Source organism: Aspergillus ibericus (genome assembly GCF_003184845.1).
Source record: "Aspergillus ibericus CBS 121593 unplaced genomic scaffold BO80scaffold_2, whole genome shotgun sequence".
Taxonomy (NCBI): domain Eukaryota; kingdom Fungi; phylum Ascomycota; class Eurotiomycetes; order Eurotiales; family Aspergillaceae; genus Aspergillus; species Aspergillus ibericus.
This window is the reverse complement of record NW_020292100.1, coordinates 794972-814703: the sequence shown is the minus strand read 5'-3', so window position 1 is coordinate 814703 and position 19732 is coordinate 794972. Positions and strand designations below refer to the sequence as shown.

Sequence of the window (19732 nt, the reverse complement as noted above, 5' to 3'; positions counted from 1 at the left end):
CACATACGTAATTCGCAAACCGCATCCGCCATGTCCTTGTGCCAGAACCGTCTTACGGAGGAAAGGTACGTGTCCGATAACACCGCATATGCCCCTTTTGTTATCTCTTCGGCTCAGGCCCGTTTATTAGCTAACTGCGATCGCAAAAATCTACAGGAAGCAGTGGAGACGAGACCACCCTTTCGGATTCTACGCCAAGCCGCACCGAACTCCTCAAGGCACTCTCGATCTGAAGAGATGGGAATGTGGTATCCCCGGAAAGGCGCAAACACTGTGGGAGGGTGGACTTTTCAAGCTCGATGTGACGTTTCCTGATGGTGAGTGGAGGCTCGAGTATCGACCAGCACTCTATGCGACAGGCCGGCTAACTTGTGTTCCGTTGCAGAGTATCCCACGAAACCGCCAAAGTGTGAGTTCTCCCCTCACTTGATGCCAAAACAGAATCCAGTCAACTGCGCTGTTTTGTTTCCATTCCCCACATCTTGATCATCTCGCGCAACGAGCTAACCGTCACCGTTCCAACAGGCAAATTCGTCCCTCCTCTCTTCCACCCCAACGTCTACCCCTCCGGCACCGTTTGTCTCTCCATCCTGAACGAGGAGGAAGCGTGGAAGCCAGCTATCACTATCAAGCAGATCCTTCTCGGTATTCAGGACTTGTTGGATGACCCCAACCCGGAGTCACCGGCGCAGGCGGAAGCATACAACTTGTTCAAGAAGGATCGCCCTGCGTATGAGAAGCGCGTGAGACAAGTCGTGCGGGAGAATCCAGCTCTTTAAGTTACGTTGAACGACGACATGATATATCATCACCCCCATACGAAAGCTACCCTTACGCTCGTCACGTTTTCTATACCCCCCTTGACTATAACCCAGCTCTGCGATTATCACGGCGCATACGGCGGTTTGATTGTTATGGGCAATGTATTCCCACGTGGGATGGAACGGCGAGGAAGCCCTTTAAAGAGGAAGAGCGCGGATGCACCTTAGGATGATGCCCACCGCGCTCGTCCGGTCAACCGGTTTAGGAAGGTCACGTCAGGGTGTATCTTTACTTTTCCATCTCGCGGGTTGATCCATTTGGTCGAATACTTTGTCATAGGACCGATCCCTGCCAGATTTTTCTTCTTAGCGAGCAGCGTGGCGTACTTAGAATCGACAAAACTAAGGCGGTTATGGACGGCGTTTGACCAGTTTATTTGACATTTACCCGATCATCATTCCCTTTATTATTTTTTTCTTAGGTTTCTCATGTTTTCTACCTACATGTACAGCGGATGTGCGTCTGTTTTATTTTCGCGTGTACCCAATGGTCATAGAAAGCCGCGTGCGCCCCTCCAGTGGGGATGTCTTAATTTGACTCCAAATCTCTCCAACGCCAACGCAAATCCGGAGATTCTGACATGGTTAGTGCGAAAACGATTTCCAAAAGAAAGCAAACCTGGAGAAGTAAATATGTGGGGGTGATGCGCGCAAGCGAAGCCGACAAAGTCGAAGGTAAAAACCCGTAAACCAGGGCCAGGCACAGGCACGGCCAATAAGGGCGTCGTCAAAACGTCCGATTCAGTAGGTAGCGGCTATCTTATCGGAAGTGAGTCACTGCAATTTGTGGCCGAAATCGCCCCTCGGGTTCCGCCCCGCCGCCGCGAACGGTGTCGCTTTTCATCCATATTTAAGATTTCCCGCTTCGCTCTTCCTCTCCAACGCTTAGTCAATTCCCCCTCCTCTTCGTCCTTTTGCTGTCTGCTTTTCTTGAGTCGTTGCTCAATTGATTGTAGCCAGCATGTGTGGTATCTTCGCGTGTCACCAGTATGTTTCTTGCCTTGGATCTTTTCTGTGCCCTTTGATTCCTTTCGCGGTCTACCCACTCACTGCCCCCCGCCACCGTGGTTTGGCTCCTTTGACTCAACCTCTGACCTGATCTCGATAGTCATCCCGATGTGCAAAAGTTCAAGCCTACGGCCCTGCGCATGGCCAAGGCGTAAGTTTCTCCGGTCCTCTTGAGAGTCTGCAGGAATTGGAACTGACTGATGTTGGCAGTTTGCGCCACCGTGGACCCGATTGGAGTGAGTCATAGTGCTATTGGGATCGCTGGTAGTAGGGTTTTTCTGACACAAGTCTAGGTGGAAGCTTCATCTCGGAGAGCACTAGTGAGTTGAGCAGCGTTGTGCTGTGTGCAATGTCGAGACTAACCTACCTGCAGTCCTCGTCCATGAGCGTTTGAGTATCGTCGGTGTCGGTATGTGACCAATCTCATGAGGACTCCGTTTGAAAATTCTGCTAAGACATTCCGTTCCAGACTCCGGTGCCCAGCCCCTCGTTAACGACGATGGCTCACTCGCCCTGGCCGTCAATGGCGAGATCTATAACCACCGCATCCTGAGAAAGGGACTGAAGGCCGACTATGAGTTCAAAACGCATTCGGACTGTGAGGTCGTTATTCCGCTGGTATGTGCGAAGGTTTCCCTGGGTGTGCCTCTCGAGTGCAAACGCTGATGGATTTAGTACATGGAACACGGTCTCGATGCCCCCAAGTACCTTGACGGCATGTTCTCCTGGGTTCTCTATGACAAGAACCAGGACCGGGTTGTCGCTGCACGTGACCCCATCGGTGTCACCAGCTTCTACATTGGCTGGTCTTCGGAGACTCCTGGAGCGGTTTACTTCGCTTCTGAGCTGAAGTCCCTGCACCCGGTTTGCGACAAGATCGAGGCCTTCCCTCCTGGTCACGTCTTTGACTCCAAGACTGGAGCTTTCACCCGCTACTTCCAGCCCAAGTGGTGGGACCCGGCCAACGTCCCCTCCACCCCCGTCGACTATAAGCTTATCCGCACTTCTCTGGAGAAGGCTGTTCGCAAGCGTCTGATGGCTGAGGTCCCCTATGGTGTCTTGCTCTCGGGTGGTCTTGATTCCAGCTTGGTCGCCTCTATCGCTCAGCGGGAAACTCTGCGCATGCAGGAGGCTTCCCTGGCTGCTCAAGCCCAGGGCGCTGATGTGAACGAATTGGTTGGCATTGACGACTCCAACGAGCTGTCCACCGTCACTACCTTCCAGCAGCTGCACTCCTTCTCCATTGGTCTGCCTGGCGCTCCCGACACGGAGGCTGCCCTCAAGGTGGCCAAGTTCCTCGGAACTAAGCACCACGCCTTTACTTTCACTATCGAGGACGGTCTCAACGCTCTCTCTGATGTCATTTACCACCTGGAGACTTACGATGTGACCACCATCCGTGCTTCCACCCCCATGTACCTGCTCAGCCGTAAGATCAAGGCTATGGGTGTCAAGATGGTCCTGAGTGGTGAGGGTAGTGATGAGATCTTCGGTGGATACCTTTACTTCCACGCTGCTCCTGACCGTGAGGAGTTCCACAAGGAGACTGTCAGACGTGTCAAGAACCTGCACTTGGCTGATTGCTTGAGAGCTAACAAGTCGACTTCCGCCTGGGGCTTGGAAGCCCGTGTCCCCTTCCTGGACAAGCAGTTCCTCGAGACCTCCATGGCCGTTGATCCTGCCGACAAGATGATCACCAAGGAGCGCATCGAGAAGTACATCCTGCGCAAGGCGTTCGACACCAGCGACGAACCTGACGTCAAGCCTTACCTGCCCGATAACATCCTCTGGCGCCAGAAGGAGCAGTTCAGTGACGGTGTTGGCTACAGCTGGATTGACGGCCTCAAGGACCAGGCTGAGCTGCACGTTACCGATGAGATGATGAAGAACCCCAAGCCCGAGTGGGGTAGCGATATCCCCGACACCAAGGAAGCGTACGTTTGGACCATTTGTATTTTTGCATGGTTAAAGACAGGAACTGACACACATTAGCTACTGGTACCGCACGATGTTCGACGAACTTTTCCCGCCCACTTGCGCCGGCACTGTCGAGCGTTGGGTGCCGACCTGGTCGAAGCAGTCCGACCCGAGCGGAAGGTAAGCATATGATGCATCCAACTTTGGAACATAAAAAGACGGGCGCTGATACATTGATAATTTAGAGCTATTTCGACTCACAACGCCAAGTACGAAAACGCTGTGTAATTTCTGGGTTATGAATTTTGCGTGTCTTAACGTCTTGCGGAGAGTTTGGGTATAGAAACATGTATAGATGATTTACCAGGGATACTCATTGGGACGCGAAAAAAGCGAATTTCAGTCAGATGCGTCGGGATCACCGCGTATTGGCTTTACCTTCTTCATATATCATGTCTTCGTTCAGAACCTTGGATGGGCAAGAATTGTAAGAATGGTCGAGGTTTACCCCAGCCGCGGTGCTGATCAAAAGGGATCATGTATTGGCATGGTCTCGGGAACCCCATGTGGTTGGGCTGGGTACCATGGTAGGTCCATGCATTCAGTCCCAATGGGAGACGAGACCTGTCATGGATGCTTTCGTGAGGGGCGGTCAAGTCCAAGCAGATGTACGGCGGGGGCTAGATATGGAGTAATGAGAACAGACCTGTTCAGTCCGCATTATTGAGGCCGTCGAGGCAGGACATCGTTACCAGATCCAGGACGAACGGAAGCAGAAGAGGGACCAGTAAACTCCGCCCGGCGAACTCTCGAGAAACCTTGGAGACGGACCGGTTCGTAAGACGTGCTCGCACGACTGTAGGGGAAAGTAAGGCGCGGAAACCCGGCCCCAGGCATCGACGTCACGGGACTTAGCGGCTTCTACCGGCAACCGAGCACCGACCAATCAGGGTGGGGGTTTTCTCCCGTGGCTTCCCCATTGTTTGGCGACTCAACTTCGACCTCTTCCTGCCCGGCTTCCCCATCGTTTCCCTTTCCTTCCTCTCCCCTCACCATCTTCACCTTCACTCTACCTTCCAACCCACCTCTGACGTTTTCGTCATCTCCATCTACACCGATTTCACAATGTCTGCTCCTGCTGCTTTCTCTGACATCGCCAAGGCGGCCAACGATGTATGCTGCCCTCAACAGTTTCTCTGAAATTTGTTACCTTGGAAGACAGCTTGCCGGGAAGGGATTTTCGTGCTAATACCCAGCGCAATAGCTCCTGAACAAGGACTTCTACCACAACAGCGCCGGTGAGTCTCCTGCCAATTCTCGCGCCCACTAATTGGGCAGGTTACTTTTTCTGCGCGCGACTCAGCTGACTCATGGTGCTCTAGCCAACCTCGAGGTTAAGTCCAAGGCTCCCAATGGCGTCACCTTCAACGTGAAGGGCAAGTCCGCCCACGAGGGTCCCATTGCTGGCTCCGTAAGTGCACCTGATTGAGTCCCCTTTGGTACAGACCCCCATGCTGATGGTTATCTATCTACAGCTCGAGGCCAAGTACGTCGACAAGCCCACTGGTAAAGGCCCCAGAAAACGCAAAAAACCATGCGAATCTCCCTTGCGCACACCACCCGTCCCTCCCCCAAGAGTGCTGGAGAACAGGTCCACGTTCATGTTTTCGTGTGGCCGTGTTTCATCCCAGTGCTTATCATACCTCTTCATGTCCAGGATATTGGAACACGCAGTAATGCTAATTATACGTCCCCGCCCAGGCCTTACCCTCACCCAGGCTTGGACCACCGCCAACGCCCTCGACACCAAGCTTGAGCTTGACAACAACATCGCCAAGGGTCTCAAGGCCGAGATCCTCACCCAGTACCTCCCTGCTAAGCAGTCCAAGGGCGCTAAGCTCAACTTGTACTTCAAGCAGCCCAACCTGCACGCCCGTGCCTTCTTCGACCTCCTCAACGGTCCCTCCGCCAACTTCGACGCTGTCCTCGGCCACGAGGGTTTCCTCGTCGGTGCTGAGGGTGGCTACGACGTCCAGAAGGCCGCCATCACCAAGTACTCCGCTGCCGTTGGTTACAGCGTTCCCCAGTACTCTGCTGCCATCACCGCTGGCAACAACCTGACCGTCTTCTCGGCCAGCTACTACCACCGCGTCAACGCTCAGGTTGAGGCTGGTGCCAAGGCCACCTGGGACTCCAAGGCCGGCAACTCCGTTGGCCTTGAGGTTGCCAGCAAGTACAGACTCGACCCCTCCTCCTTCGCTAAGGTATGTGACAACCGCCTCAGATACAGAAGCTCGATCGTTAACCTGCATCCCTTTATAGGCCAAGATCAACGACCGCGGTATTGCCGCTCTGGCCTACAACGTTCTCCTCCGCCCTGGTGTTACCCTCGGCCTTGGTGCTTCTTTCGATACCCAGAACCTGAACCAGGCTGCCCACAAGGTCGGCGCCAGCTTCACCTTCGAGGCTTAGATGAGTTCTCCTTGTCAGCACCCACCCATGCCTAATTCTATGTGCTCCGATGCAAACCGAGTAGAGTAATTTTGGGAAGCCATTTGAGGTAGAACTTGAGTGGTTCCTGGTTGTCTCTAGACGGATCGTTGGTATACACAGGAACGGAGTTATAGTGGGCGCGGGTCTGTTATATGGATGTCTAGTTAATAATCATGTATCACACCCTCCAATGATGTGTATATCAATCAAGCCTACATTTCTTTTGTTCAGGTTAAGCAAGTCTATCGTATATAACACAAGTGGACTCTGAGCCGAGTCGTGGGTATAGAACCAACCGTACTGCATGCACATCGCATCTGCCCTCCCAGACAGACCAGCGCAAGATGAAAAGTCTATGTATTCAGATAGCCAGCTCCGAAGACAAGCAACCCAAAAACGAGAGCAAATGACCAGCAATCAATCATCCCTCCGCCGCATCGGCTTGGTTGCCTTCGTTGTCGAACCACTGACTCGATCATTGTGAAATAACCCCGTCATAGCCCCGGCCCCCATCAGGATGCCGCAGACCACGGCGAACCGCATGGCCAAAGCTCCGGGACTCCCAATATACTTCTCATTAATCGAGGCGCCGGCCTCTTTCGATTTCCGCTCCTGCCTCCTCTCATCCTCCCTCGTCTGTGTCCGATAATGCCCTCTGGCATTGAAATGGTACACCGTATTCCGATGAATAAACGACGTCGGATCATCCTCTTTCCCCTTCTCCCCACCACTTCCCCCTCCATCTCCTCCTCCTCCCGCCGCACCCTGCCCAGGCCTCCTACTCGCCCCATACCCCCCATGCGCATAAAAGCTGGGCGGGGGTCCCCGAAACGCGCCCCGACGTTTACTCAACCCACTCGCCGGTCTTGACCCCGCGTACGACGCCCCCTTGGTGTGTAGGTTCGCGCTGTAGCTACTGTAACTACCCATTGGATGTTGGCCTGGGTTTGCGGTGCTGTGGGTGGAGCTGTGCGTGTGGATGTTGTGGTCGCGGTCGTAGATGGAGCGCTTGGAGGCGTTACTGAGGATGTTGTAGGCGCTGGAGATTCGGGCGAAGCGCGTGGAGGCGTTGGGGTCGTTGCGGTTGCGGTCCGGGTGGTGTTTTAGGGAGAGGGTGTAGAATTGTCTGGTTGGTAAGGGGAGGGGTTAGTTAGGGTTTGGGGGACGGGGATGGGGGATGGAGGAGGGGACAGGAGGGGGGGGGTTTACTTTTTGATCTCGGATTGGGAGGCGGTGGGTGGGACGTCGAGGATTTCATAGTAGGTTGGCTCTCGGGCTGCGGCATGGTGGGTGTGGGAGGTTGAGAAGGGGGATCGGTGGGTGGTTGTGTAGGATGTGTTGGTGGTGGTGTTGATGGAGCTGGGGTGGTGCGTGTTGATGCTGTATCGGAGGCGGGTGGCGGTGGGCCGTAAACGTGGAAGGGACATTGCTTTGGGTGTGAAGAGTCACATTTATGTTTGGGATGGGAACAGAAGAGAAAGGAGGGAGTGAATCTCGTGTTGGAGCGGAGTGGTCGGAGAGGATGCGATGGGAGGAAATCCGCCGCTCTTCGGAAGGCGGGCTGCGTCATCGGTCGGTTATCTGATCTGATATGGTGGATCGTGCTTCAGTAGTACTACCATTCCATGTTGGCGGCTGACGGTTTACCAGTGCGTTGGAATTGAGGGCTTAGGCTTTATGTATTGAGTTCTTCTGTAGTTTCACCTTTTTCTAGTTTGTGGTGGTATCTAGGTAGGTGTATGTATGAACTTTGGCTGGGTGGATGGCTGTTTGGGATGCCATGACTGGTCAATCGCAACATTTGATGGCATTTCTAGGCTCAGATAGTATCACCGAGTTAGTTAGTTATCTCTCCTGCTCTATTTTCGACGCATTGGTACTGCTCTGTTGAGACTACGATGTTTGCAGCGGATGCCGACTTCCACCCAACCTCAGGCTTGGCACCGTCTTTTCCCCGACGGCTGCCGCAGCTCTTTTTTCTTCCCCTCCTTTAGCCCACCACCAACCCACCCGGTTTACCAGCTTTTCAACATGGCTGCTCAGGCTAGTGAAAAGCTGCAGAAGCTCGACCGTAAGTCACCCACCCGTCGCTGATCTCTACCACTTTCCGTCCGCATGTAACTGATAAGATTTCCCCCGCCCACTTTAGTCAACGGTCAGAGTGGCGACGCGAAGGCGGACGTCCCTGCCGCCGGTCAAGCAGAAGCCGGAGAGGCGGAGGATGATTCCGATGACGACGAAGTCGAGGACGGAAACGCTGCCCCCGAGGGTGCAGCCAACGGAGGTGCGCTCTCAACGGATACCCTCGGCCATTCCTAGAATCGCCCCGCACTGACCAAATCCGCGGATTGACAGCCGCCAAGAAAAAGAAGAAGCGCAAGTCCAAGAAGAAGAAGGGAGGCGCCAAGGTCCAGAGCTCTCCTCCGCGCGTTCCACTGTCGACTCTGTTCGCCGGCAAGGAGTACCCCGAGGGTGAGATTGTCGAGTACCAGAATGAGAATTCGTACCGCACCACCAACGAGGAGAAGCGCTACCTCGACCGCATGAAGAACGATTTCCTGCAGGAATACCGTCAGGCTGCGGAGGTTCACCGTCAGGTCCGTCAGTATGCGCAGAAGAACATCAAGCCCGGTCAGACTCTCACGGAGATCGCGGAGGGCATTGAAGACTCGGTCCGTGCCTTGACCGGTCACCAGGGTCTGGAGGAGGGTGACAACCTCAAGGGTGGTATGGGTTTCCCCTGTGGTTTGAGTATCAACCACTGCGCTGCCCACTACACCCCGAATGCTGGCAACAAGATGGTGTTGCAGCAGGGTGATGTGATGAAGGTCGATTTCGGTGCCCACATTAACGGCCGCATCGTCGACAGTGCTTTCACTGTGGCCTTCGACCCGGTGTATGATCCTCTCCTGGAGGCTGTGAAGGATGCTACCAACACTGGTATTCGCGTACGTCTACAACATCTCTTCTGTATTGAATTCCTGGGTCCACGATTACTAACAGCTTATATAGGAAGCGGGTATTGACGTCCGCATGAGCGACATTGGTGCCGCTATCCAGGAAGCCATGGAGAGTTATGAAGTGGAACTCAACGGGACCATGTATCCCGTCAAGTGTATCCGCAACTTGAACGGTCACAACATTGACCAGCACATTATCCACGGCGGCAAGAGCGTTCCTATTGTCAAGGGTGGTGATCAGACCAAGATGGAGGAGGGTGAAACCTTCGCCATTGAGACCTTCGGCAGTACCGGAAAGGGTTATGTGAGAGAGGATGTAAGTCGATTGAGATTGCTCAGCAAGCAGCTTTGGATCGCTAACATGTTCTGTATAGATGGAAACCTCCCACTACGCTTTGATCCCTGATCACAGTCAGGTGCCTCTGCGTCTCTCTTCGGCGAAGAACCTGTTGAACGTTATCAACAAGAACTTCGGCACTCTTCCATTCTGTCGCCGTTACCTCGACCGGTTGGGCCAGGACAAGTACCTCCTGGGGGTGAGTGCGATTCAGTCGTTTGGCGAGGGTCTATGCTAATACATTCTTGCAGTTGAACAACCTGGTTTCGTCGGGAATTGTCCAGGACTACCCGCCTCTTTGCGATATCAAGGGCTCTTACACTGCCCAGTATGAACACGTATGTTTCCCCGGCTATCGTGTATGCCTTGAAACCGCCACTAACCCGGTGACCATAGACGATTGTTCTTCGCCCCAATGTAAAGGAAGTGATCAGTCGCGGCGACGACTACTGAGACGGACCTATTTTTGGCCGGAGGATTGGGGAATGTACAAGTCTAAGCCTTCTTATTTGAAACGAACCAAGCATATGAAATCCACAATAACAACAACTACCATCTGCCTGAGTGGAATGATTGAAATCAGTAGATCGGACCATCCGTCTTGCCGGGTAGCCCCACGTGGAAAGCATCCGCTCCGAGACGCAGCTTGCTAATCCCGGTCCTCTCTGTCCTCCATCTCCCCCTTCACCCCATCGCTCTTCTTTTTTCCTTCCCACTCTTTAGTCGGGCTCATCCATGGCGTAGATTGCCCCTTGGTCATTTTTGAATCTCATCCTTCCCTTTTCCCCCGTCATGTCTTCGTCCGTCGTCGAAGCCACCGCGGATGCTTCACCGCATCTCCGCGTATCCGCAGCAAAGAGCCAGGCACCGCCAACCACTACGGACAAAACGCAGCCTTTGGCCAGAATACCCCCTCCAGAGCAGTCCGCAGTCGAAGATCAATTCTTTTGGACCTACACAGAAGAACCGCATCGCTCAAGGCGGCAGGCCATCATCAAAGCCCATCCGGAGGTGCGCACATACTTCGTGGCCTTTTCCACCGAACAATCGCTGACAATCTTGCCTTCACATTAGGTCACCAAGCTTTGCGGACCAGAGCCCTTGACTAAATATGTTGTTCTGGGTGTCGTCTCCCTGCAGGTCTGCTGCGCGTACCTGCTCCGCGACACCTCCATGTTCTCCTGGAAATTTCTCGCGACGGCATACGTGATCGGAGCCACTGCAAACCAGAACCTCTTCCTCGCCATCCACGAGATCTCCCATAACCTGGCTTTTCGGTCCGCCATGGCCAATCGCCTGCTAGCCATTTTCGCCAATATTCCAATCGGGTTGCCATATAGTGCTGCATTCCGGGTATGTGGGATGATCCGCAGAAGGGGGAAGCAAGCACCCCAGACAAGTCACAAGATTGCTGACTTGAAATGTTCCGCAGCCCTACCATCTTACCCATCACAAATCACTGGGCGTGGCTGGCCTCGATACCGATCTCCCCACCGCTGTTGAAGCGTTCCTCCTCGATTCGCTTCTGGGCAAGGCCTTCTTCTGCACATTCCAGATCTTCTTCTACGCCGTCCGCCCTATGTTCATCTACAGCCCTCCCTTCACTTATATCCACCTCCTGAACCTCGTCTTCCAGCTCTCCTTCGATTACGCCCTGACCAAGTTCTGCGGCGGCTCCCTCCAGCCGGTCCTCTACTTGCTTCTCAGCTCCTTCCTCGCCGGCTCCCTCCACCCCTGCGCCGGCCACTTCATCGCAGAGCACTACTTCTTTTCTAAAGTCGACCACGGTACCGAATCCATCCAGGAGCAGAAGAGCCAGCAGAAGACCTCCGAAAAGCCCCACCCTCTCGACTCTCTTCCCCCGCCGGAGACATACTCCTACTACGGCCCCCTCAACTTCTTCACCTACAACGTAGGCCTTCATAATGAACATCACGATTTCCCCGCCATCCCCTGGACAAGACTGCACGAACTTCACCGCATCGCCAGCGAGTTCTACGAGCCGCTTCCCTGCCACCACAGTTGGGTGTGGGTGATCTGGACATTCATTCTGGACAAGAACGTTGGCATGTGGTGTCGTGTGAAGCGTGCGCAAGGCGGTCGTCTCGTCGGAGGCGGCAGCGGTCGTGCGGGTGAGAGTATTTCGGCTTCATCGGCTGGTCCGGAGGAATCGGGAGATGGATGGAAGGAAAGCGAGATCCAGAACTGATGATCTCATCTGCCTTTTCTCTCCCATCTTCCCACATCCAAAATCTACTCTCGCTCCCCCTTAGACGTACCGTACATACGGTGTTGATTGATTGATTCATGACCCCTGTGAAATATACTAGAGATGATATCCCCCTGTCTTCTGGTGTTATTGTTTCCATGAACTGACGGACTGCTCGGTACCGGTACCGAAGTCTACTACTATTTGGAACGGAAATACTTTCCTAGCATGATGTGACATACATATGCGCTTACTAGTCTCGTCTTGTATTGTTATGAAATGAATTAGAATTATAGTTTCACCTGCTTAACGGTCTGTAGTAGTACGTAGGAATGAGAATACTCTAAGTGATAGAATAGGATAGAATAGAACATAGCACGGAAAGAACATGCAGTATAGACATTTCAATGGCATCATCATGATTAGCTTTACTGCCTGACTATGGACGCGTTGCATTCGTCTAAACAGTTATGTGTGTCGCTGGGAACAATTGATATAGGAAAGAGGAGAAAAGGAAAGGGAACGCTAGGATCGAGTCAGGGGCAGGACAGGGTCCGACCAATTGGAAATTGCGCGTGGGCAGCGAGAGGGCCCATGCATCAACACATTCATTGGAACGGGGCCCTGCCGCCATCTACATCATCTCATTAAATTTGCGAGGAACAATTTCAGAACACTGGGGTGTGGTGGGTGAGAGGGTGTATAATAAAAGCAAAAAAGAAGGAAGTGAAGTAGCAGCCGAACCGAGGCACCAGATAAGCCAGCTGTGAACGGCGCGGGGAAATAATAAGGCAATCGAAATCAGACGGACTCCATTGTTGCCGAGGTCGACAAAGCTGTTCAAGGAAATTGGACATGGACACTCCAGAAGAGAATACAGTTGGTTCGATAGAAGCGTATGGTGGCACGATGGTAAGAAAAGAGGAAGAAAGCGAGCGCGGGAGACAAAGCAGACGAAGTCAAACGATAACTAGAAGAAGAAGTATGCGATCAGGAAGCTTAGCAGGCACAGGCCAGCCACGATCTGCACCGGCACGCCGGCCTCGGAAGATTGCGGTGTTTGCTGCACCAATGGCGCCGGCGCCTTTTCGGACTCGCTTCCGATCTTTCGCTGCCTCAGGCCCTGGTCGGCCAACTTCTCCTTCAACGCCAGAATCTGCGCATGAGCCTCGGACAATTGGGCCTTCAGATCATCGTTCGAGCCTGTTGTTCTGCCTGCCGGGGGCAACTTCGAAGACGTGGCTTGGTCCTCATTCGCTCGTGGGGTGGGCACTTCCCGCTTGGGCTTATCGCTGAAGTCTGGCGGTGGGATTGGTGACGTGTCGTTAGTGCTCTTGGAAACTGCTGCAGCCGGAGTCTCAAAGTTGGCGTTGGGGGAGGTGTAGGCCGGCGGCTCTTCTTCCGGCATAGTCTAGAGGGGAAAATTAGTTATTCAGTGGCTGGAAACTCGAAAAGGGGTCGGTGAGGGGTTGCTTACGCCGTTGGTTTCGGCGGCTTGTTCGGTAGCTGGGGTATCATCTGCAGGGAGCCAGTTCACACGGATCTTGCGTTCTTGAAGCGAAGCCTTGGAGGCTTTCTCGAACTATGGGGCTCTATTAGATCGCTGCCGGCAGACATCCACATATGGGGACAGGCATACAATGGAAGTAACATTCGCAAACTCCATGTCACGAGTGACCGCGACAGTCTGGACAAGGAACTTGTCCTTGCATTTGGCATCAGACGCAGGCTCTTCCTTCATAGCCTGTAGGAGGACTATCCAGATCGTCAGCCATTGCGCCAAGGCAATGGTTGTACGGGGCGCCGGGAAACCAACCTTGGACATCCACATTCTTCCCAGGGTCTATCCGGCCCGAGTTCGGGCGAACACAGTAGCTATGCCTTGGTTAGCCGGGTCACACCGACATTGGTATGTCAACTAGCGAAGAGGAGTGGCCACGTACTGCTTAGGGGCGGTCGTTTTGACCTAGAGGAGAAGCGAAGATTAGCCTAAGACAAAGATAATCCGATAGAGTAGGAAGATCGTATTAGTACATACCTTGAAGACCACCGGCTCTGCGTTCTCATTCTTGAGGTGTAAAATCTGGCAAACTTCACGGTCGAAGGGACCTGGGGATTTAGTCAGCTCGGATAGTCCACAGGGACAAGTATACAGAATGTCGGAGCAGGGCATACGCTTGAATCCCAACTCCGGAGGCTCGAGAATAATCGACATATCGAATAGGTAGTAAGGAGTATGTGACAGGAAGGAGAGGGATGCGCAAGCGACTAGTGTACAGGAGATAGGCACAGCCAGGCGGGAGGATCGTCCTTAGAAGAGAGTGCGCTGAGGGGGGAGAGGATCAGTCGCAAGCGATCAGAGCAGCTGGGCCCGAGGAACAAATAGACAAGTAGGTACCTGACGAAGACTCGGAACTAAGGAGGGAAACTTGGTCAGATTCAGTCAACGACGAGGAGGATGCCAACCAGCAGGTTCGAATGATTCACTGTTCAGGCGCAACTCTCCGTTCGGGGGGAGCGAAATGGAGTCGCAACTGCTGGTTGGGCCGGGGGTGCTGACTCAGCCCCGGCCACGGGGGGTGTCGGTCAGGTGATGTCATCACGGGGCCTGCGATCGTTGTTTGAGCCCCGTTTCAGCCGGCTGCGCTGGCCGGGCCCAGTACCTGCATTTTTGCGCTGTCTGCTTTCACTCCTCTCTTTGCTGCTCCGCTGCTCGACGTCTCCGTTGCTGAACCAGGTCCTCGCTCACTGCGGTCGCGGTCGGGGCAATTGGGCCAGACCTACCCACTCCGTGCTCCCGTACCTGATTTCCTCCTGTCGGTTCTGGCCTCTGGGTCCTGCCTCGGGATCCACTGGGTGACATCGTCTAAAAATAATCGTTCAAGTAGTATCTAGTTTGAGCTAAGTGTCCACTATCTTTCGAGAGGTGCCGATGTCTTGCATGCCCTTAGCCTTCTTTTCTCTTAGTTTCAAACGGAGATTTTCCAGCTGTCTCAATGCCATAGGACGATTCCTTCCTTCTCAAACACCTTGCCAGCTGGTCGATCTCAGATCACGATGCCATTGGGCGGCTCAATACGCCTGGTCACCAGGACGAGGCTATCTCTTACTGTCCACCTAGCCAGGCACACCTGTCACACCGATTTTCTGAAGAATACAGTGCCATAGGTTCAGTCTCAAATGTCCAAGTGGGGTTTGATGCCAACAATGACCACCGATCGTGGGGCGCCCTATGCGGTTACTACCTAGGACTCACTTCCATGGTGATGAACAATCGTTGTCTGCCAGACAGAATACGAACAGTAGGCCATGGGTACCCAATCTCTCAACTCGGTTCAAGACGGGTGTTAGGCGCAATACCCTTGCCTTATGTTCAGGGACCAATTAGACAATCTAGAATCTACTTCCGGCTTGAGTATTCTTAAAAGCTTACTGAGGTATTTCCCAGTGTACTTCAGTGGGCTAACTATGCCAGAAAACGGGCTATACCGAGTAATGGCAGTCCGCAGTGGCTTCTTCACCGGAGACTTGCAACTGCTGATCGGAACGCGGCTAATGGGCGTTTCACAGCTCCTACGGGCTTAGGGACCTCGGACAGATTTCGGCAACTATATTGTCATAGGAACTTATGTAGACACTGACAGCTAGGGATTCTAAGCTGTCTCGAAATTGAAATACCTACCTGAATTCGTGTTATGGACGCTATCCCACTGCAGTCAGCTTGGTCTGATCTCCAAGAAGGAACTTGAATATCATTCAAGTCTGAGAATTGACCAAGGTGATTTAAGGAATGGACTTCCATTCAAACATTGAAGTGTACATTCACCGGCATCTGGAGCAAGGCTAGAAGGATCCAGAATGGGGGATGTACCTGGATGCCTTGGGCGGCCACTCTAGTCGGCGGGTCATCCCGCAACCAGCAAGCAATCTATCGCTCAGTTCCAGCTATCGATACGTCACCCGCAAGCTCAGCCCTTTGATCATCTCCCCGCTTTGTGTCGGTTTTGCAACACCAACTTCCCCATCTACTGCTAATCAGCTCCAGCTGACAGTACCTAATCCGCACCGTCCTCAGCCCATCCCCGAGCTGAAGCCATATCTCTTACCCCGCCCTACTACCACGCTTCCCTGTGCGACCCTCTTAGCACAGTGCCACCATGGCCTCTTCCGACCTGGATCAGCTCATTGAAATGGGCTTCGACAAAGAAAGAGCTGAAATTGCAGTGGCCAAAGGCAACGGTCGTATGTCTCCTATTGCTCCGCTAGCTGGTGTCGATCGCTGACGTCTCATGTAACCCTTCTGCAGTGCAAGGTGCTTTAGAATGGCTCGAAGAAAACCAAGACAAGTCCCTGGAGGAGATTAAAGAAGCCGAAAGCGAGGAAGGTCCTGCGCTGAAGCCGGGAGAAGAAGCCCGCAGCTTGGTCTGCAACGAGTGCGGCAAGAAGTTCCGAAGCCATGCGCAGGCCGAATTTCACGCCTCCAAGTCCGGACACGTCGATTTTTCAGAATCCACAGAAGAGATTGCAGCATTGACTGAGGAGGAGAAGAAGGCCAGGCTCGAAGAGCTCAGGCAGAAACTAGCGGCGAAGCGGGCCGGGCAGTCGGAGCAGGATAAGATTGATAAGAAGAGAAACGAGGTACGAACGCTTCCAGCTACGGTCCAAATCAATGGTTAATTCTTTCTCTAGGAAATCCGCAGAAAGAGCACCAAGGAATCCCAGGATATCAAGGAAGAGCTCCAGAGGAAGCAGATGCTGAAAGAAGCGGAACAGAAGAAGAAGGAGAAGCAAGCAGATATCGAAGCCAAGAAGCGCGTCAAGGCTAAGATTGAGGCCGATAGGGAAGAGCGACGCCTACGAGCTGAACGCGAAAGAGCAGAGCGTGCTGGCGTAGCACCCCCTGCTCCGCCACCAGCAGCTCCGGCAGCCACCACGTCTGGTCCCGTTGCTTCGAAGCCCGCCTCGGCCTACACGGAAACCCGGTTGAGATTCCAAACCCCGAAGGGAAATATCATGAAGACGCTCCCAGTGACCACGACATTGTTCGAGGTGGCCACGGCTCTGCAACAGGAGCATGGTGTTGAGGTGCGCAGCTTTGCGCAGAATTTCCCTCGGAAGGTCTTCGACGCGGAATTCTTCGGAGAGTCACTGAAGGATCTTGGCCTTATTCCTAGTGCAAGCCTTGTTGTTCAGTGATTTATCTACATATTTGCTTTTCATGCTGGGGCGGAAAGAACATCTAGATAACGATATCTATCATACGAACAAGTCAGTGATGAAGGGGGGCAGCGGTGATGAATTTCTGGGAGGGTGCCTAAAAGACAGGCTCATGAATGCCTGTTGTGGGCCGCCAATGCTGAATTAGTGCAGCGTGGCAGTTGGATAGTAACCAATAACCCAACTGTTCAAGAAGAGATTTCAGAAAGCTCCACCGTATAGAGACCTCCGCTGCAATTAGGTACTCATTTAGGATGATACATCGAACAGGCAGCTATATCATCACGTGATGACGTGATAAGGCGTGTCGGCATCCATCACGCGTCGACACGCCGGGCTGCAGCTGTCTCTGTCATTCACTCACACAACCCCGCTGGTTGATTTCAATGACTGCTTGGTCTGATACGCATCTATTCCTACTATAATATGCCCGCGTAAGTGAATGCACTGCTCCCTCTTGCCCGTCTTCTTAGACTCAGAAGTTAACCGCGTCTCTAGTGTCGGCGACCAGCACCGAGGCAACCCAGCGGCCATCATGATGCCTAACGCAACCGGAACAGCCTCTGCAAATCCATTCGAAGAGCCCCAACGTCGTATAAATGAGTACACTGCTCAAGAAATTGCCACACTTCAATCACGCCTCGATAAGAAGCTAGGACCCGAATACATCTCTTCCCGTCCAGGAGCTGCGGGGCAGAGAGTACATTATCTGTCGGCCGATAAATGCATCAACCTAGCAAATGAAGTCTTTGGATTCAACGGCTGGTCGAGCTCGATCCAGACTATTCAGATTGATTTCGTATGTGCAGTTGTCCATCAACAAGATGGTCAAGCGGGGCTAATGGACAGTACTATTAGGTCGAGGAGAACCCGCAAACTGGAAAGATCAGTTTAGGCCTCTCAGTTATCATGAGAGTAACCCTGAAGGACGGAACATATCATGAGGTGTGCACCGCTCTCCTACAGCGAGCCTGCCTAGCTTTCGATGCTGATAATCGAATGATAGGATATCGGTTACGGGCATATTGAGAATTGTAAAGGCAAAGCTGCTGCCTTTGAGAAAGCCAAGAAAGAAGGGACAACCGATGCTCTCAAGCGGGCTCTGAGGAATTTCGGCAACGTCCTGGGCAACTGTGTCTATGACAAGGACTATGTCTCGAAGGTTACCAAAGTCAAGGCCATGCCGGTATGTGGCGACGATACGAACGGTCTGCTCTCGACTAACTTTCCTGCTAGGCAAAATGGGACGTTGATGAGCTCCACCGCCATCCTGATTTTATGCCGAAGAAAGAGCCTGTGAAACCGAAGCCCAGCTCAGAAGATGATGATCTACCGCCTCGCCCAGTTGATCTTGGAAAGAGCAACAACCTCGATGATTCCATGGCGTTTGATGGCGATGGGGAGTTTGGAAGTGAGCAACGACGATTTGACACATTCACAGACGGCGACTAACCACCACTAGGTGACCTATTCGATGAGGCCGACTTTGGCGTTGGCGGAGCAGGCAACCCAGACGAGGTAGTACTGGGACCGGAGACAAGAATGCTGCAGCAGCCACCAACGCCTCTAAACGGGCCTAATGCACAAGGGCGGCCATTCGACAACAATGCCCGTGCGCCAATAAGGCCCAACCCAGCCATGGTAACGCCATCCAAGTCGGAACGAACCTTTAATCCAGCCCCTGCCGCCAGACAAATTCCCGCCCCTCAGCCTTTCAACAACAGAGCCAACCCCTCCGCAGCCCAAAGCCAATTTCCACAGCAACGACAATCCGTACCCCCTCAAGTTCCGCAACAGAACCTCGCCAACAACCGAATGAACCCACCGGCGCAAGCAGCCGCCTCAGCAGCTACAAACAGTGCTGGACCCATGAGGCAAGATGCTGGGGCACCCACCACCAACGATCCCGCCAACCCCCAAGAAACAGTTCCCCCCGGCACTCCCTCTGCATCGTTCTTCTCAGCTCGCGCAGTCGATCTTATCCGCGACAACCCTAACGGCGTCCCATCCGGAGCCCCGACCTTCGACCTACATGCGGAGAGTCCCTCCATTCGCAAAACAGCAGGCATCGACCACAACAAGTCCTCCAAGGTCTCCCGAACTATGGTCTCCGGCACCGGCACCGGCACCTCCCCCGCAGCCAACAACACCCGGGATTTTGTCAACCCATCTCAAGACCCGAATCGCAAGATCGGTGCCCCGGGAATGAACAGTCCCATGAACAGAGGCCCATCGACTTCATCATACCGTCCCTTGACACGACCTAACCTTCCTTCGGGCGCTGCAGCCGTTAATCGCGGCACTACACCCGGTCTCGCACCTCAGAACTTGAATGGGAAGCGTCCTCCTTTGTCAGATCTGACGAACGCATCGAACCCGAGTGGCAGCGGGCCTGCTCCGACGGGTGGTGTGAATGATCTGAAACGAGTCAGGATTGACCAGGGCCCTGTTGTGCCACCACAGCAGCAGCAGCAGCAGCAACAACAACAACAACAGCCACCGCAGCAACAGTAACGGATTGACGTTGATTGCAATAATTTTTATGACGTATCTCGGTATTCTTATGGGGTACATTCATGACAATGGCGTTCAGGGACCGGAAATGGAATGGGTGCTCGTAAAGGCGGATACCGGATGTTGATGTTGATGTTGTATTGTTGGATGTTGAACTAGTCTTCGCCTCTATTATAGGTAAATGATACTTATCACAAGATACCTGCACAGCCCAACTTCCTTTACACCTACTATAATAAAATTAGGCAATGATTAC

General features: G+C 53.3%; 8 protein-coding genes across 8 annotated transcripts; 6 read left to right on the top strand and 2 right to left on the bottom strand.

The window, feature by feature from the left end:
• Positions 1-30: 30 nt before the first annotated feature.
• BO80DRAFT_344192 (E2 SUMO-conjugating protein UBC9) lies at positions 31-779 on the top strand (the record flags this gene model as incomplete). Its single annotated transcript, XM_025715265.1, has 4 exons — positions 31-65; positions 157-317; positions 386-409; positions 526-779. The coding sequence occupies 4 exons, from the start codon at positions 31-33 to the stop codon at positions 777-779; spliced, it is 474 nt and encodes a 157-aa protein (XP_025580113.1).
• An 898-nt stretch (positions 780-1677) lies between these two features.
• Positions 1678-4469, top strand: BO80DRAFT_420989 (asparagine synthetase B). The gene is made up of 9 exons (XM_025718495.1): positions 1678-1808; positions 1930-1980; positions 2040-2065; positions 2123-2149; positions 2203-2238; positions 2299-2447; positions 2505-3763; positions 3822-3926; positions 3992-4469. Exons 1-9 carry the CDS (start codon positions 1783-1785, stop codon positions 4032-4034), a joined length of 1722 nt encoding a protein of 573 aa, XP_025580112.1. The 5' UTR covers positions 1678-1782; the 3' UTR covers positions 4035-4469.
• Positions 4470-4871: 402 nt separating this feature from the next.
• BO80DRAFT_344695 (porin) lies at positions 4872-6218 on the top strand (the record flags this gene model as incomplete). The annotated part of the gene is made up of 5 exons (XM_025715285.1): positions 4872-4919; positions 5011-5044; positions 5129-5217; positions 5282-6046; positions 6075-6218. The coding sequence occupies 5 exons, from the start codon at positions 4872-4874 to the stop codon at positions 6216-6218; spliced, it is 1080 nt and encodes a 359-aa protein (XP_025580111.1).
• A 507-nt stretch (positions 6219-6725) lies between these two features.
• BO80DRAFT_371911 (DnaJ domain protein) lies at positions 6726-7749 on the bottom strand (the record flags this gene model as incomplete). Its single annotated transcript, XM_025716502.1, has 2 exons — positions 7449-7749; positions 6726-7365 (listed from the first exon to the last, which is right to left on the bottom strand). Coding segments are annotated over exons 1-2 (858 nt in total), but the record flags the coding sequence as incomplete, so codon positions are not given.
• Positions 7750-8204: 455 nt separating this feature from the next.
• On the top strand, positions 8205-12047 carry BO80DRAFT_498700 (peptidase M24A, methionine aminopeptidase). Its single transcript, XM_025724144.1, has 9 exons — positions 8205-8310; positions 8389-8523; positions 8595-9187; positions 9252-9515; positions 9574-9735; positions 9788-9874; positions 10281-10547; positions 10611-10889; positions 10969-12047. Exons 1-9 carry the CDS (start codon positions 8271-8273, stop codon positions 11743-11745), a joined length of 2604 nt encoding a protein of 867 aa, XP_025580109.1. The 5' UTR covers positions 8205-8270; the 3' UTR covers positions 11746-12047.
• Positions 12048-12715: 668 nt separating this feature from the next.
• On the bottom strand, positions 12716-13960 carry BO80DRAFT_345111 (putative integral ER membrane protein Scs2; the record flags this gene model as incomplete). The annotated part of the gene is made up of 7 exons (XM_025715309.1): positions 12716-13156; positions 13223-13327; positions 13385-13500; positions 13562-13620; positions 13689-13711; positions 13784-13854; positions 13921-13960. The coding sequence occupies 7 exons, from the start codon at positions 13958-13960 to the stop codon at positions 12716-12718; spliced, it is 855 nt and encodes a 284-aa protein (XP_025580108.1).
• A 1694-nt stretch (positions 13961-15654) lies between these two features.
• Positions 15655-17160, top strand: BO80DRAFT_420982 (UBA and UBX domain-containing protein). The gene is made up of 3 exons (XM_025718494.1): positions 15655-15987; positions 16052-16383; positions 16435-17160. The coding sequence occupies exons 1-3, from the start codon at positions 15903-15905 to the stop codon at positions 16939-16941; spliced, it is 924 nt and encodes a 307-aa protein (XP_025580107.1). The 5' UTR covers positions 15655-15902; the 3' UTR covers positions 16942-17160.
• A 163-nt stretch (positions 17161-17323) lies between these two features.
• Positions 17324-19682, top strand: BO80DRAFT_371899 (RAD52 DNA repair protein RADC). Its single transcript, XM_025716501.1, has 6 exons — positions 17324-17396; positions 17461-17761; positions 17821-17907; positions 17969-18148; positions 18199-18373; positions 18425-19682. Exons 1-6 carry the CDS (start codon positions 17389-17391, stop codon positions 19474-19476), a joined length of 1803 nt encoding a protein of 600 aa, XP_025580106.1. The 5' UTR covers positions 17324-17388; the 3' UTR covers positions 19477-19682.
• The last annotated feature ends 50 nt before the right edge of the window (positions 19683-19732 follow it).